This window comes from Botryllus schlosseri, chromosome 13 (assembly GCF_051294905.1).
Source record: "Botryllus schlosseri isolate E-star chromosome 13, Bs_hap1, whole genome shotgun sequence".
Taxonomy (NCBI): Eukaryota; Metazoa; Chordata; class Ascidiacea; order Stolidobranchia; family Styelidae; genus Botryllus; species Botryllus schlosseri.
Window position 1 is genome coordinate 4,315,684 of NC_137248.1, and position 17,801 is coordinate 4,333,484.

The window sequence follows — 17,801 nt, forward strand, 5'->3', positions numbered from 1 at the left end:
TAGTTTTGACATGCCCTTGATATTGCTACTTCTGTTTATAACCGAGTAGAAATTTACGGCGTTACTTCTATATCTACATTCAATATTGTAGCCGCGGTTAAATTCTGCCATTTTAATTCCATCTCGATTTTCGCTGACTTACTATTCTCTCGACATAATCAATTGCTTTATTAGGTACCATTCACATTTTGTTGTCTATATCGGTTCCAGTATATCACTAGCGCTAACACAAACCTATGCTAATTTTCTACGAGTTCTACATCATTGAAAATATAGGCCTCCAATTATATATTTGTATTTCCTGACATTCTTGCTTTATCTCGCTAAGGATTGAATGTTAAACATAAATCAATGACCCATTGTTACGAACTAATTCACAATTTAAATTCCAATTCCAGGAGTTTGTCTTCGATTCTCCCCGGCACTGCACTGTGCGGGTTGGAGTTTCGAATAGTTTCGGGTCGACAACGTCCAGCATGGCGGTCACTGTGATATCGCCTGAATTAAAAGACTTGGAAGTAGAGCTCCTTCCTTACAAATGGGAATGGGAAAGAGACGCGGCGCTATCGAATCCCATGTACGATTCTCCCTTCACGTGGCCAATTACGGAAGGCAAGACGGAGGGTCGCGAGTCAGGGAACACTCATTTTGAACCGGTCACGGGCTATGACACGTTGCCGCCTGTTTCTATGTAAGTAAAATTGGCATACTATTATGTTAACTTATTACCGGTTAACTGGTACTGTCTAGAGCAGAGGCCTCAAACTCAAATGTGCTTGCGGGCCATTTTCCCAGTTTTGACGACGCCGCGGGCCGCAGCATTTATAGGGGCATTCTATGTTTTTCCAAGTAGGCCTTGTTTGGCGTGAATGAATTTCCCTACTGAAAGTGAGCCGATCCAGCAGACTGACAGTAAACACACATCGTCAAAATGTGATTTACGTTTGTATGAATTTAGGCCTGGCACGAAAAGAATCATCACATTTATAACTATTTGATTAGAATTGTTGTTGTACTTGATATATATTAACTATAAGATATAGACACCATATGGGCGGACAAATGTATGATGCCATCATAAAAGCTGTCAGGTTATAATTTTCAGCTACTATCAATATTTTGAATCCAACAGACTGATAATAGAGACTGATCTGATATCAAAACATTTTAAATTTGAGCAAATGAGCATTGTAATTCCAATCCAGGATTCGTGTATACTTCTGATAAGTAGGCTATTAATCTCATGGCCAAATATCTTCAAATATAGGAGCAGAAAAAATATAAATATAATATAAATATATTAATGAATGTGTCCAAGTGATTGAAATGTCGGAACGCCGAACGGCCCATTGCTGTTACATCGTTCGAGCGTACCACTACGGTACTCGATACCTTTAAGTGGCCTTAACAACATGGTTTAGCGACCAAAGATGTAACTAACAGATTGCCATAACTATACTTGCTTAGTTAGCGAAATACCAAACTGCGACCTTCTGATCTATTACTATTCCCCTGATACGCGATTAGTTTGTTGCGTCCATGGTTCTAACAAATTTACGGCATTCCGACTCACTTCAAGTCCACTCGAGTCATTTTAATTTTGCCATCGAGTTAGCCCGAGTCTGAGTAATTCTAAGAAAGGTCGCATCCAAGTCCAACTCACAAATTTCAGTCTAGAATCGTCTAAGGGTCCGGTTTTGTCATCATGAATTGGAAATTAGCGAAATAGTGAATGTTCCAGCGCATGGTAGCGTTTGCAATTGATGTGATAGTGAAGTTTGACGAATAGTTGAAGGCTTTCGGATCAATTTAATAGGGAATTTTCACTTTATAACCTGAAAAGATATATGTGACACTTATATTTTGTAAAATTAATAAAAATCTAAAATGTCGTCGCGGGCCGCACAAAATGCTCTGGCGGGCCGCGTGTTTGAGACCTCTGGTCTAGAGGTCGTCACTAACGAAGTACTATTATCTTCATCTTCGGAGTAGGCTACACAAATTTGTTTTGCCTCCTTACACGACTTACACTGAAATGGACATCGCTTTAAAGACTACTACCAATTTTACATAACGGGCTTTGAAGCAAAAATTCTTACTTTCTCAAACTTTGTACATTACAAAGGGTAAAAAGTAGTTTCGGGATATGTCCGCATCACTTACACCAGTGAAATAGTCATGGCAACCGAATGGAATAGTGTCTGCATCACGGGAATGAATATTTTTTTAAATTTCGCGTATTTTCATGATCATGGGTCGTTTGTCGTTATCCGTGATGATGCATCTTTCAATATCGAAATCAGCCTCCTCAGATAGACTATAGCTAAGTATGCGACGCCTTGACCAAACATCATTTTTGAAATGACATACTTGTGTACTTTTGAGACCTATCACACTCTACTTGAAGTAGTTTTGGCATTTCTTGGAATGTCTTCTTCTAGTTGTAATTGATTTGAAATTGACGATGTTACTTCTACTTCTACTCGAGTAGCAGGCAGTAGCAGTGTGGTTTATTACTGCGACACAATAAATTCTGATATTATTGGTGAATGAACTATAGGAAATCGGAAATAGGTAGCCTATAAGACGCATATATTCGGCAGTAATGACGTTAATCTTAAAAACCAACGTCTGCATGTCGTAGTTGTGTTTGAGGTAATAGAAATTTGACATATTATTTACTTCTGCCTTTAGGAAACCGCCGGAAAAGCCCGAAAATCATATTCCACTGCTACCGGACCAATTTTTATTGGGAAAAGCTGTTAATTTCAAGGTAACATTAAATAGACGTGATACGTTTATAGTTGAATCGACTAATCCTAGACATCTGCGTCAATTCTGATATTTCTTCTGTGTTACTGACTTACCTTATGGATTGACACGTGCGCAATCTTCGCCGGCGTTGATGGCAACCTTTTACAGGCCGTACTTTTCATGAACAACATCGGAGAATACACTCAGATAGAAATTGATTTTGGAGACGGAAAAGGCTTGCAGCACCGATTGGAACCGTTTGCGGGATTCCAACGCAAAAGGAGAGATATTGCCGGTATGAATCAGAATAGTTTACTGGTCCCGTATTAATCGTGGGACTGCCTTCATGACCAAGCATGCTCATTTTCACATCCAGTTCGTTTTGAATGCGATATATTGCCAGTCCTTCAGTATTCTCGCAATTTATCTGGGCTCCTGTCTTAGCTATTCTTACGGCGTCGGTACAAAAAAAGAACAACTCCAAACGCTAATGTTTGTAATGCCAGATGTTCTTTGATAGACCGTACTTGGTTGATTTGATACCCTCTTCGCTGTTATATCGCATGGTGTCTTATGTAGCGCACTGTACAGTGTACATTGCATGTCTTAAGCAAATGAAAGGAATAGAGATTATGAACCGTCATGGCGCGTTGTGCCCAAAATACAGTGAATATTATCCACAAATCTATATTCGATTTGCACCCATTTTTCCGATTAAGTGAGATTTGTTACAGAAACCGGGTTTATAGATCTTGTACACTGTAGCATAATATAGTTTCAAAATTGCATCTATATTGGAAGCACTATATATTTGATTTGTAGGCGCCTTTGTTGAACACGGCAAGTATTTGACGAGATGGAAAAGAAGGTGAGTCTTCATACTTGGTTGCAACTGTGTAACAAATAATGATGGTATGCATTTATTCATGTTCATAATCATTAGCGTATATTGATTTGTGTGATTTGCGCGATTTGTGTGCAATCTTCCGCTGAGCTGCAATTAATTGATATTCTACCCATATATGTGTTTCAATGATATGTTACTTCTGTCTATTGGTTTTGCAATATCGCATATATTCTGTTTAAAATTAAAACCAAATATTATTCTGATACGTATCATATATAGGCTGGAACGATCATATATACTGCAAAGTCGTACAACAGTTAAACGAAATGGCCCACTGCTACTCAACAGTTGATATAATAATATATGCTCCCTTTCCAATATAGAGTTATCCCATTGATTGAAACCATGCATTCGAATAATATCTTTGTAATTCGATTTTTATAGAGTTATCGGGCCCGTAGCTGCAGATTCTCATGGTATGGAGCCAGGTCCATACAACCCTGTAACCCTCGAAAACTCTGACGACTATGATTACTTTGACATCAGTGATCAAGACCAAACAAGGTAGGTTTCTTGTATTGGTAGTGAGCCCATCAGCCTGGCAAAACTGCCGGAGTAACTAACTCCCTGAGTCTTAGTAAATGACACTAAATATACTACATGTTTCCTACGTTAACCTATATCAAATTGAGAGATGTCTTGAACGTATGGCGTATTCTTCGCAGATCTGGAATAAAAACAAGATATGGACAAGACTGCAAGCTGGAAGTACGATTTTGGCATCCCTATGAAACACCTGGCATTTACCTTATCACTGTGCGGGTATGTCTGATCTTATTGTTGAGTGAGATTGAATAAGGTTTTGCCCATATTGCAATTGGCGAAATTGTAGATATACAATATACATACAGAACTCTGAAAGATATTACAACGTATGTGAAATGTAATCGTATTTTATTATGTATATATCATATCTATATGTAATCAACAAGTATCATATTCTTGCATAACTACTCCAAAGCTAAAACACCAAAGCCTGGTAACGGTACTTGAAAAGCGAAGTATAGTTACCGAGCTACACGGGGTAGGAATACCATTGTGACATATAGATAAGAAATCTGTATAGATGTGTGACATATATGCTTGTTGGAATTGATAATGTTCCTCCCCGAGTCGTCCGCCACGCCTTTTTTTAACTCGTTTTAACATGATCAATATTTCAGATCTTCGATGAAAATCTCTCGCTCTTTGGAGGTGTCGAAAAGCCCATCGAAATCCTCAATGGTACAGCGGAATTTAACATTCGTTGTCAAAAAGTCGCGGAACTGGGAAAGAGCGTTATGTAATGAATGCTATCTTTGCTAGTTTTTGCAATATGGTAAATTCCAATCCTTGTAATAGATTTACCTTGTCATCTATCTCCGACGAAAGAGGAATGTGGATGTGGAAGATATTAAGAAATTCAACTGACCAATGGTTAGTAATAGGTTTTCGTGTGTTCTTTTGTCTGATAGTTATGAATTTAGTCGAGATTATTAAAATCAGTCTCGTATTCGACTCCAGTAGACGGAAAGCGACATTGTCAAATACTACTAGGATATAGTTAGCAGGGTTGTAATGACTAGAGTCATGAGTCGACTCGAGTCAGACTCGACTCGCGATTTTCTGGTGACTCGACTTGACTCGAATCATTTTCTTAAAATTGCGCATGCGACTTGCACTCGAGTCATTGCGCATGACTCGGACCAACTCATATGACTCGAGGCTTGGTCTATACCAAGACAAGCATTTCATTGTAATTTCGAAGAATAGTAGAGTTGTCACACTATTATTATTTCGTCCATCAGTACTGGTACTTGAAAATGCTATCAGAAACTGTTAAAAGTGAGGAAAATTGGTAAAATACGAATCTGAAGCATTCGATGTCACCGAGCAGAGTTGTAAAAAGTGTGTTTCACCTGGCATTAACTCGAAACTGAACAGTCAACACGAGGACTTGTACTCGGACTCGAGTCAAAACACTATGACTCGGACTCGACACTCTACTCCGTGACTTGGACTCGGACTTGACTCGGTGGTGAATTGAAAAGGACTCGACTTGACTCGAGTCAAAACTATAAAAGTGAGATTGACTTGTGATTCGGAACCTTGTGACTTGGTTACAACCCTGATGGTTAGGTATTTGAACATCCAGACTATCTAATAGTGAGTAAAATTTAGAGTGATGAAGAATTTTATGTTCAAATCATCGTCTGGTTTATGCAGGAGATACAAATCTGAATCCTATAAAGTCGCCATATCCGTTTTTTCAAATCAATGCTCGTCTAATATAATCCGAGCCGCAGTATCATATTTTCGTTATGATGAGTCTTCCGCCTTGAAGGTAACTTATTCAATCGAACAGGGCCGAATACGAGCAACTCGTGCAGTCTGCGTACTCTCTGAAACGTTCGTTCCTGCGACGGGGATTTTATCGCATAGAGGTTGCATCCACCGTTAACAATCAGTCCTCCAGCTGCGTTCTGCAAGTCGAAGAAGTAATATCCGGACTCACTGTGACAGCGAACAAGCATTACGTACAGAGTGGTAGTTTTGTCGACATAAATATCAAGTTGGAATCAGGTTATTATTCTCATATTTAACACTATTACATCCGTGCTAATATGTGTGATTGCTCTTTACAGGAAGTGATGTAACTCTGGAAGTGTTCTCCGAACAAAGCCCTGCCGAGGCTTTGATTCGAGCTGTGGCGAACATGGAATGGTCCGCGAGATTTCGGTATGTTGTGAATATTCGAGCCTCAATTTTTTCATTTTTTCATATGAACTTAGCAACTTACTTCACATTTATTATTATCAAGATCTCTCAGCCTTAGTTTATTTGTTTGTTTGTTGTATCCATGGTGTTTGTCGACTTCTATGGTCATTTACACCAGGTCGATATGCTTTATTTTTATTCCGGAGCTGCCGACTTATAGCACGGCCCACTTCTAGGCTTTGTTAAGACACCTCTTACACGGATGAGATGGCGAGGAGGAGCCTAGAAAATCCTCCAACACTTAGGTAGGAATTCTGGAGTTGACCTCGCCCGGACTAGAACCCACATCCGATTGGTGTTTCAGCTGTGGATTATGCCACTACGCTATCACGCCACCGTCTCAGCATAAGTTGATTGCGTTATGATATTATGCTTTTAATTGGCAAATATTATCGATAAATAAGATGTCTTGGAATTTGACAGAATTTTAGAGACTTCATTTGTAGGGGTTTGTGCTTATCTGCATCCGAGACATAAGCCACCGAGTCACAAGTCAATCTTACTTCAATAGTTTTGACTCGATTCAAGGCTACTGATTTCCATCTCAGCATCGAGTCAAATCACAGTCAATGTCTAGGAGCAACGGTTGGAGTCCAGGTCATAGTATTCCGTGTTCAATATCGAGTTCAAGTCAGGTTCAGCTGACTTCTATAAACACTCGGATGATATCGAAGGCCTTGTATTTTTAATATTTATACTCACTTATCTCACTCTTCATATGTTAATGCAAACAGATTAAACAGAAACACCGTTTGTGGGTCTATTATTTTTCAATTATCAGTCCTGATACACGAGACTTGGGTCGATTCCTATATAAAATCTCGAGTCATATGACTTGGTGGACCCATGCGAAATGACTCTGGTATTCGAGTTATCACAGCCCTGGATTTTTGCGATTGTTGTTTCAGGGAATGTTCTCCTATCATAGCTTTTTTGAACTCGAAGAATCCCTAATAATGATAGGATCTACTTGATATAGATTGAGCCCTGTCCTGCATCATACTGGAGTTGAAATTATGTACACTTGCAATTTCAGAGTCCACGAAGCAAACTGCTATGAATTTTACGTGCGGGCTACAAATCCAGTTTCGACTATGCGTTCCGATTTCGTTTTTATGTGTGCCGAAGAATCTATCAGCGGGCTCCATATTGAACTCCCTGAGCCTGTTGATATAGCGCAAAGAGCACCCGTTACTGTCAGCATTGCAAGGTTTATATCAGCTGCATCAAGTATACTAACTAAATATTCTGATGGGTAATTGATTTTCAGTGGAAGCAATGTCTCCGTTGCTATACGTGTTCTTCGCCTTTCTGGTGCGGAGGTGGGATATTTCAAAAAAACTATACTAGCTTCTGACGCCACAGGTAGGTTTGTCTGGTTCGTCGGTTACAGAATATTTCATTAACATTCAAGTAGAGCCATTTCAAATCGATCTGCCTCAAGTGTGAATGTAGAAAGATAAATGTGTATAATTGAATATATTATTTCATTGTATGTTGATGTTTTGTGCCTCCAAGAATCTTTAAATGTAAATGCTATTAGAATGTATCCAAATCTTGGAATCTCTTTGATTTCATCAAGCTTTTTACGACATGCTTTGCCAAAATCCTTGCAGCTTCCATAAGATTACCGGCTATCACAAAATCTGGAGAATATCGAATTGTTGCACGGGCGGAAAACAACGTATTCGCCAAGACTTCATCGTGCGCAAAATTGGGATTTCTGGAAGTCGAGAAGCGTTTTGTTGTTTCCAATGTAATTTCGTGGAGTCCGCATCTGGTCCTGAAACGTTGGAAAATTTCGAGAGCTACTCAGAACAGCGGCGATGCAAACTTGGGGACTTATATATATCTAGCAAGCCTGAAAGGTAAGATCTATGTGGTTTGTAGTTTCGTTGAATGTAGCTTTCAGATGTTATCAAAATTTCCAAATTAGCTGATGTGACTGATTCAGCGGCCTATCATTACCTCTTTAAGTATTTGTCACCATGACACATTCAGTTCATGATTATTGTTTGAAACTTGAGCATCAGCCTTCTAGCATTAATATATTTATTGTGTTGGGGAGATGTCCATTACGCATTCGGACGCCGGAGCCTGCTGGTGGCTAGTAAACACGTTTCAATATTAAGTGTGTATTGTGTGGTAACTGATTTCATTTTGATCGAAATTGTTTGATATGTAATTGACAATAAGTTCTTTTATCAACCAGGATAGTACAGGATCCTAATCCTGGTACAATCGTATTAGCTATTCATAATAATACATCAAAGATTGGATTTGTATCATGGTTTACCAGTGGTTTTCAACCAAATTGTTTATACTCTGACCTATGTTTTCATATTAATTCCTATCTTGTGGTACTTCGAGATGGTGAGGAATTCATTAATAAGTAGGGGAGGGAAAACTTCTATTTTATAGCAACCAAACGTCAATCCAAAACTCTCATTTCTTATTGTAGCCGTATTTTCTTTTTGCGAAAATGATACAAGATTTTAGCATATAGTGCGTAGGTAGACAAGTCACACAGCTGAGTAATACTGACATTGGTATTTGGCGATATCCGATATCACAAACTGGTAGTCTTTTTCACCGCTGCAATTATTAAGTAAAGCGTGTTCGTGAAAATACAATCAGGGCTCATGCATGAGCCAACCGCGGAAGGAGGGTTAATACTGTGTCCTGCGAATATCATTGGTAAACCAAAGAATGTTGCTATGATGGCTTTTGTTCTGAATATCGTGACTGACATTTCTGACTTTCCCCACCCAATAGCAACCTAACTAAGAGATTTATCGACTACTCGGGACCTATCATCTGGAATGCGTTACCACCACATATCCGTGAATTGCCTTCTAATAGATTAAAAAAAGACCTACTTGATAGCCTCGTGTCGTTATACTAACAGTGTTGCCCTACCTCGCCCAGACATTGCTTCATTGATCATTTGCTACCATCGTTTAATTTTTCTTCTATTTTCCTTTTTTGACTAACATTTTTTACAGCCAGACTGTTCAGAGTCAAGTGACTCTGGTGTGATCAGACTAGATGACCTTTGCGGTCTTATAGATCATTCCTATCTAATACCGAATACTGTGCATGCATATTTTCTTTACCACCATCACTGCTGTGTGTTATGTATTTTGGTTGGATGAAAATAAAGACTCTCTCTCTCTCTCTCTCTCTCTCTCTTAGGCCCGAATGATACTCAGATACTGATAAACATTCCAGATAATTCCGAGGCTGCGTTCGTTGGAAACGGTGTTCTGTACACTTGGTATCTCAAACAAATCAAAGTAACAGGTGGAAAGGCATTTTCGAGAGTTTCAAAGTATTATACTTCAAATCCATCATTCACGGTTTTGGCGGACCGTTGCACGTCATCCTCAAACTCTCTGAACGCTGTCGCCGAAGAGATGCCCGGAGTCGGCATTGGCGAGGCTGTGGAAATACACTGTCAAGTTAGCGTTGAGATGAATACATTGGCGGGCTTCCACGCCGAGTCCAACTCCATAGCTCGAGAAGTGTCAAATCCATTTGTAATTCCGCAAAGTGGAGTTATCGAAATCGGAAAGTCGTGTGAATTCGATATAAAATGCCCGGTATCGGAATCTGCAGTGTGTCGTGGTAAGATTTCATTTGTTGTTTAGAAAGTACTTAGGCATCAGGGGGTCTTGACCTGTCTTTATGGACTAATCCCGAAGCATCATCACCAATAGGCGATAGAAACATCCATCAGAAAGAGCGTAATAAATTAAAGTTACAGTTACAATTACATTTCCCTTGATAGGGCGACCTTGGAGAATGTCCCGGTGTTGGTGGCGTGGCGATCCACAATATTCGTCATCAATGTCGCAGATGGTCTTCCTTTTGTCTCTCCCTTTGCGTATTCAGACGTTACTAATTTCACGATGCTATCATTGATTAAGCTTTCTAATAATACGGGCTGGGTTGCCCGACCTTTGAGCATACGGCACTTCAACATGTGACTTAATTACCCCAGAAATATAACCACAACTTCAAAACCCTAACCCTAACTCCAACCCTACTCCATTTTCAGATATAGCCTTCATGTATAATTTATCCATTTTTCAGTCGATTTCGGAGACGGATCGGAACCGATGCGCATTACTTCAAATTCAAACATGAAGTCGCTGAGTCACGCCTTCACGTCGGCTGGCATTCACCAAATCACTTTAACCGCCATCAGTTCCGATTTTCAAGCTGTTAAAGTACTTAACTCAACTCAAGTATTGGTTCAGGAAAGAATCGATGGTGTTCAGATCCATGTCAGTACAGGAAGAATAAACCTTGTAAATCCCATAATCAATTCTTTCATTTTCCCCGTTCATTGTATTTGCAGGGTACAACTTTTATATCGCACGGCATCAGTACTGAAGGATCATGGCGTGTCATCACTCGCCATGGGACCAATATAGTATATCACTGGTCCATATCGCATCACAACGGATCTGTTATATCATCGCGTTTTTCTAGAGAAGAAGAGGTATGTGAGATATTGATTTTTTGTTACTGCGGTTTGATTGAACTCCACTTTTATTGATAGCACTCCTACTCGTTTCGAGACGTTGGTGAATATCTTGTGGAAGTCGTTATTTACAATGACGTTAGCCGACACACTGCGCAGAGAAACATTGTTGTTGAAGACACAGCTTGGTATTTTAATGTAAAAGTAAGTTGAAACCTTGACATGCAGGCGCGTGACTATGTACGAGATTTATTATAATCCATGTCTTTGCCTGGTGAAATTGGGGATTGAAATCGATTCATATGACATATTTACCGTCAAGCAAAAGCACTCGGAGGTCCAACTAGGAATCTGGAAAATGAGTCTCCTGACCTCGCTGAAATCATATTAGTTGCTCAAGCTCCATATAATCCAGCATGTACTACCACTGTAATATTTTGATCTTATGTCATTTGGTCATTCAATGCTTCCGTTTCTGCTCCAATGTTTGGATCAGTCAAAGCAATGTCATGGATCATATCATTCATTCACAGTTTTACACCAATGTTTACTAATTAGGATAGTTCTTTTTCAATTTGAATAATAAACTAAATAATAAATAAAGATATCTCTCTCTCTCTCTCTCTCACCCACTCACTCACTGTGTTATAGTGCACTAGAGAGTAACCTGTATTGAAGTCCGTCAAATAATCCCTTCCCTGAGACATTATTGAAAACAGTCTTTTTGCAAGTTTTCTAATGCACATTTGAGTTTCTTGTCTGTAAATCTTTTTTGTTTTTATAAATAGACGAACAGGTCGATCGTGGGGCGACCTTCGTCTTTCATCATTAGCACCAACGCGTCGAAGAATATTGTATCCGCCAAGTTTGAAAATACATCGAAAACGGCAAAATTCGATCTCAGCTGCCTTCATCCGAACGGATCTTATGTCGATGAATTTAATATGTAAGTTTCTTATCCCGTTTACAGCTATACGATTACAAAGTATTTAGTGCTCGATTTGTGGAACTTTGTGAGTTATGAAGTATATTTCATTTGCTTCAGGCACGTTGCCAATCATAATAAATGCTTTTATTTATTTGCGCAGAACCATAAACCAGTATGTAATATCATTCACGTACAACGAAACCGGTACATACAAAGCCACTTTCTCATTGCTGTCAAAACTGGAGGGATGCACCTTCAAAAAACTCTACACTGTGGACACAGAAGTGATCCACAAGCCAGAAGAGAAGAAACTAGAAATCAACGTTATTAACCGCGAAGCAGTGAAGATTGAAGGCAAAAGTATGTCTAGAGTTTTGGTGAAAATGTTCAAATTTCACGTTGCTGTATCTTCAGATTATGTACCCACCAATCGAAAAATGACAATACGCGCCAACACGAATTATGAAACGGAGATATTTTCGTGGAAGATATATCGGGTGGATAGTCTGAACGTGGAAGGAGAAATTCTTTTGTTGGATGTCGTTGTGGGCGCTAATTACAGTTCTTCGTTACTGGAATTTAAATTTGAACATCCAGGTGAGTTGGAGAGTGATTTGCTTATCAGACTATACCCATATGTGTATAATATGTTGGATAGGTGATTAATTAAATTAAATTCCTCACTTAGTCAAAATCTGATGAAATCTGATGCCAGTAATTGCAGTGACGTCATTTTCATTGTGACTTTCGGCGGATGATCTGTATTACATTTATCTGTGTAGGAATAAACGACTGCAAATCGAATAATCCAGATTTATGCCGAGATAATTAGGTTTCTTTACATTCTTAAAATGTTTCAATAATATATAATGCTATAGTAATTTCCAGCGTTTTCAGTGTATTTTTTCATTAGAATCTCACGTGTTTTCTTTGACTGTACAACTTGCAGCTTTTCCAAGTTATATTACGATTAGAATTATAGCTGTAGCTTTATTCGAAGTTAGATTAATCAGAATTGCAGGGTTCGAGAAAACTTCGTAATATTAAATGAGACTCCATCATCGTTTGCATGAGAATGACAAATGTATGTACATGTACGATGGACAGCAAACTTGACTAGTTTCTGTAGCATATTCACGAAAACCAGGAATTAGATTAAAACTAAAATTAGAGCATGGAAACATTTTACAAATTAGATTAGAATTAGATTACCGACATTTCGCTCTAATTAGCTGAATGAGACAACTAGTATTATGTAGTTTTCCAATTCTGCTACTAACTGACTTCGTCTATCTGTATTATCGATTTTTAAACATCATGTTGTGACGTCCATACTTAGCCCAATCGGTTGGTATTAGGATTTCTGATTATATGCTAGTGATTGAGCCTTTTACTCTTAATAAGAGACAAACAAAAACTATTTGCGTACAGTAACTTATACTACAATGAATGTAGTCCTGAAGATGGATTTAATGCGTTGAAATCTTTTTCATTCATCTCAAGTAGCCTAATTTCATGCGTGTAAACGTGTCGATTATTCCTTGAAAAATCTCAGTGTGACAATGACGAATACGACCAATGACTATAGTACTATACAGAAATTTAGACATGTTTCAAGATATTCACATTATTAACTATACATTGAAATTTCCAGGAAAGTACCGGGTGATTGCGATAGCTCACCCTGTCGTGGGGGAAGGAAACAAGACAACGATTGAGCTTGAAGCCGAAGAAGTGATCACCAAAGTATGGGTGGACAAGCCCTTCAGTTACAGATTTGGAGAGTGAGTAATCGGTCGAAGTGTGTACAAATTTATTTGGAATGACATTGTAAGATATTTGGTACCTTTGCCAGGACTTGATTATCAAATAATATTATCTGTCGCGGAATCACAGTTCTAATTTGCGTTTTTGTAGCGACATTGAAAATTTCTTGGTGAAGTATTTGTAATCACGTTGATATTGACTTGAATTTGTGTGTGCAAACTTTCATTTACCCAATTCTATTTTGCACCATTGGTGCATCAAATCTGTCCATAGAATACTTGCTATAACTCACGAAATATGACATGTTGGAGGTAACCACGTACGCTTCCGCATTAATTAATGGACATTTACTGCGAATTCGGACACAAACAAATCCCTTATTCGTTCCCACCACCAGAGCGAGTTAGTAGCGAAGTACTTGTACGTTTTCGAAGTACTCAGTAGATTTTGCCTACACGCACTATACTTACCCAAGTGGTGATGTTTTAGGACTTTTAAACTTTACACTGCTTCAACAGGTTTTAAGAAAAAAACTACATACTCTGTACGCTTTGAAATTTTATGATCAGAAAATAGTCTTGTGATGAGTCTACATCATTTTACGAGTGCGATTGTCATAAAAAACGAGTGAAATAACCCCAGCAGCATGGTAACTAGGGCTGGGCAAAATCGAGTACCTGAGTGATTCGATTCTGAATCACGTAATATGCTTCGAGTCGAGTCGAGTAATCGAGTATCACTCATTATGACGTCACAACAGGATGTACTATGTCGAAGTCCAAATATGAACCTTTTATGCCACCACAAAGAACGTAATGCCTGTTATCCATCACATTAAAGATACTTTGGTATTTTTTCGACCATACCGATTTCATTGCACTTCTTAACAATTTTGTTGGATGATAATGACTTCGGAAATGTGTTATTTCCAGTAACGTTCGTAGCTTTAAACTGTGCCTGGTATGCTCAAACGCGGCCAATCAAGGTTTCACGGCTTCCTCAGTGGAAAATAGTATCAAAACTATAATTCTCGTCAGTAAATTAACTTTCAGTTGCGAGGACCGTATAATTTCAGTACTCGAAAACATCGTCTTTTACTACTCGACTCGAATCATTAAAATTACTACTCGATTCAGATTCGAGTACTCGAATCATTTTGCCCAGCCCTAATGGTAACTAAGTATATTTTCGAAAATTGTACCTATTTGTTGTGTAATTAGTTATATTTTCTCGGTCGCAAAGATACACTTTGCGATTTTGAAAGTAGCAACCCCCGATTAACTTCTAAACATAAGACACCCCTTGACCGGATCCAGTTTTTAAAACCAAGTTTTTGAAAATGAGTAGTCTTCAGATTTTACATTTCCTATATCTCTATATGTAGTAGTTTTGACATATCTTGGATATCGATGCTTGTATTTGAGTATATATTTACAGCGTTACTTCTACCTATACTTGATTAGCAAAGCTGTCTAGTTTTGCCACCATCACCACCCCACCATCACTGCCATTCCATCACCTATCATGGCTTGATGTATAGCGCTCATTTTCTTTCAGAGTCGACAGTTGCAAGTTGAAAAAGCGGACCATCAAAGCGCCGGTCCTGTTTATTTGCGATGAACTAACGCTGAGCGCGTCGTCTTTCGGCACCCAAGTCAAATTCTATTTCTACATCCGATTCCGCGAACACGAGCCCGGGAACTACTCTGCGCCTACTGAGGTCATCGACGTAATCGAGGCGACTTCGAAATCGACTACAACCAACAGAGCGTCGGTGGTCTATAAATTCAGACGTTAGTATATTACTTTTGTGAAACCAGTCCTATCTAATTTATGATCGAATGATAACGTGTGATGAATGAATTATATTTTGAGTGTTATTGCCAACTGAGAGAGTTGCATGTATATTGTGTAATCATATGTATGGGCCCGGCTTGAGGTAGTGTTGCGATCAAGTCACTACTGGTTATTTGCAAGTCACTTGTACCAGATGAAAATATTGACTCTAGCACAGTCACGCAATTTCAGACTTAATCAGCCAAGTCACTAGCTGAGTCACACACATTTTTAAAAGTAGCTGAAGCCAAGTCATATATATTTCTCCGATTCTGAGTCCATTTTAAGTCACCGAATATACAATGTGAAGAATATTGAATGATGTGAAAGTCGACACAAAAATTTGACCCCTAGTCACGATTCATTTAATATCTCCCATACCTCGAGTACGGGTCAAATCAAGTCATTTAAGGGCAGAGATTCGATCAAGTAAATGCATTAGAAAAACGATTTTTTGCCTTCTTCCGTATAACGTGCAAAAATCTTTATTCAGGTCCTGGGGTATACGCTATAACCGTCGTCGCCTCCAATCATCTCGGCAACAAGTCTGCGGAAATCCCGTATGAGAAGCCCGCAGCCGGTTCTCCGAGGCCTTTCCTGTTTTACGCTCAACACGCGATTTGGAAAATAAAGTTTAAAGATACCTATCACGTCGCGATTCACGAGCTTTCGACGTTTGAAGTCGACCTCGGATGGAATAGACAGTTCTTGGATGTCAATTGGAATATGGGAGATGGCACAGAACTTGCAGGTACGTTCGGATTTCGACATATGCGAAATGTATTATACACACGTCACAGCGAAGCTGCGTTAGTCAAGATGGAAATAAGCTTTTGGTTTACTACCAACTAGTCAGCCGCTATAGTAATCTCAAAGCCGAGTTTGCTTTGAAGCCAAACTCCCTTTGTACGCAGTTCAGCTTTTATACCTCTTACTGATACATGTCTGCTTTACTCGCAACAGGAAGTGGTCAAAGTCGCCAAAGTAATCAGCGTCACTACTCAAATAGAAGTAGAAGCGGCCCCGTAAATTTCCAATAAATTACGACTAGATGTAAGAATTTACGAGACATGTTACAACTATTTAAAGTGGAAGGAGATCGTGGAAGGCCTGAGAATGACTGAAGCAAGTTGTTTCAAAAAGTAGATTCGATCGCGGGTCGGTATACGTTTGTCAGTTAATCGTAGGTGACTGCTTGCGGAATTGCAAGATGTATCTTCGAGACGAACGCAAATAGTCAGATAACACTACAGATAGATGCATTCTTCGAATTTTTTAATGCGGTTGCCGCGGAAGAAGACCATTTACCCAGTTCCTATTACAACTTCACCACCCATAAAAGTCAAGCAAACCTATCCTAAAATACTCCTTACTTTTCAAAATCGGTTTTCTGAAATCCAAGTAGTCTATTCTTAAACTGTTCAAATAGAAGAAGAAGTGGAAGAGAGATGAGAAGTGGAAGTTGTCCAAAGACATAATATACTAATAAATCTGGAACAAGTGCAAATATGCATGAGAAGAAAAGAAGAAGCACTGCGTTACAGCATGAATACCTCTACACTTTCTTGGTACCGAGACTCTCGGATATACAGAACTTCAATATAAAATTGAATAATATATTTATAATGAAATAAACTCGACAATGTTCTATTAAATGCTAAATGTTGACGATTACCCCTGGCGAGTGGCGGCCGAAAATATACGAGTTTAATTCGATATAGATATATAATATTCTATTCTTCGACAATGTTTTCGACATCGTCGACACACGGCAGCTGCGGCAGACTCAGGCTGAGTTGCATTTCAGGAAAGTCGGTCCAGCACGCTTACAATCGTCCAGGCGAGATGACAATGACAGTGGTCGCGTCCAACCGAGTCGATCGGCGCACTATAGCCGCTGTAGTGCGAGTGCAAAGGCCGATTACAGGTATTTTCCTAAAACTCCGCACGCCAAGGACTGAGATAGTTCACCTCTATTATTGGAAATTTCATGCATGTGACGTCATATTGTCACGATTGTTGATGTACAATGTTCCTTCCAATTCTCTACTATAGTTGCTGACGATTACCACTGACGAGCGTCAGCCGTAAATATTCGGTTTATTTCTATATGAACATATTATTCAACTGAGAAAATTCACTTTACGCAGGTGTGCGGGTGGAGGACATGCCGCTCACGTACCCGGCGCGAACGCTCGTACGACTACGCGCTTTGGTGCAGCCTCCGAAATCGGCCGTGTATTACACCTGGCACATTGAGGGACGCGCTATCACGGTACCGTACGTCAACCACATCGATCACAGATTCATGGAAAGCGGAGAGTGAGTGACTTTCTTTGCAACCGGAGCTGAGTGCTCCGCAG

At 39.2% G+C, this 17,801-nt stretch overlaps 2 protein-coding genes and 1 long non-coding RNA gene across 3 annotated transcripts in view; 1 reads left to right on the plus strand and 2 right to left on the minus strand.

The window, feature by feature from the left end:
- LOC145454734 (uncharacterized) overlaps nucleotides 1–14,782 on the minus strand; it is a 136,133-nt gene extending 121,351 nt beyond the window's left edge. Inside the window, exon 1 of the mRNA XM_080332727.1 lies at nucleotides 14,257–14,782. The gene's annotated coding sequence lies outside the window, so the exon portion shown is untranslated. The remainder of the gene's footprint in view (nucleotides 1–14,256) is intronic.
- The window catches only part of LOC145454230 (uncharacterized), a 66,859-nt gene that overhangs the window by 18,465 nt on the left and 30,593 nt on the right, over nucleotides 1–17,801 (plus strand). The window contains exons 8-32 of the mRNA XM_080332234.1: nucleotides 399–691; nucleotides 2,695–2,773; nucleotides 2,923–3,049; nucleotides 3,577–3,622; nucleotides 4,046–4,165; nucleotides 4,327–4,423; nucleotides 4,825–4,943; nucleotides 5,003–5,077; nucleotides 6,006–6,223; nucleotides 6,286–6,379; nucleotides 7,455–7,628; nucleotides 7,689–7,783; nucleotides 8,035–8,286; nucleotides 9,650–10,045; nucleotides 10,514–10,707; nucleotides 10,782–10,925; nucleotides 10,986–11,111; nucleotides 11,696–11,853; nucleotides 11,996–12,195; nucleotides 12,250–12,432; nucleotides 13,490–13,619; nucleotides 15,160–15,395; nucleotides 15,932–16,189; nucleotides 17,246–17,365; nucleotides 17,589–17,760. Coding sequence (XP_080188360.1) covers nucleotides 399–691; nucleotides 2,695–2,773; nucleotides 2,923–3,049; nucleotides 3,577–3,622; nucleotides 4,046–4,165; nucleotides 4,327–4,423; nucleotides 4,825–4,943; nucleotides 5,003–5,077; nucleotides 6,006–6,223; nucleotides 6,286–6,379; nucleotides 7,455–7,628; nucleotides 7,689–7,783; nucleotides 8,035–8,286; nucleotides 9,650–10,045; nucleotides 10,514–10,707; nucleotides 10,782–10,925; nucleotides 10,986–11,111; nucleotides 11,696–11,853; nucleotides 11,996–12,195; nucleotides 12,250–12,432; nucleotides 13,490–13,619; nucleotides 15,160–15,395; nucleotides 15,932–16,189; nucleotides 17,246–17,365; nucleotides 17,589–17,760 — 4,106 coding nt within the window. The remainder of the gene's footprint in view (nucleotides 1–398; nucleotides 692–2,694; nucleotides 2,774–2,922; nucleotides 3,050–3,576; nucleotides 3,623–4,045; nucleotides 4,166–4,326; nucleotides 4,424–4,824; nucleotides 4,944–5,002; nucleotides 5,078–6,005; nucleotides 6,224–6,285; nucleotides 6,380–7,454; nucleotides 7,629–7,688; nucleotides 7,784–8,034; nucleotides 8,287–9,649; nucleotides 10,046–10,513; nucleotides 10,708–10,781; nucleotides 10,926–10,985; nucleotides 11,112–11,695; nucleotides 11,854–11,995; nucleotides 12,196–12,249; nucleotides 12,433–13,489; nucleotides 13,620–15,159; nucleotides 15,396–15,931; nucleotides 16,190–17,245; nucleotides 17,366–17,588; nucleotides 17,761–17,801) is intronic.
- Nucleotides 1–17,801, minus strand: part of LOC145454741 (uncharacterized) — a 55,498-nt gene that overhangs the window by 4,958 nt on the left and 32,739 nt on the right. The gene's annotated exons all lie outside the window — the stretch shown is intronic.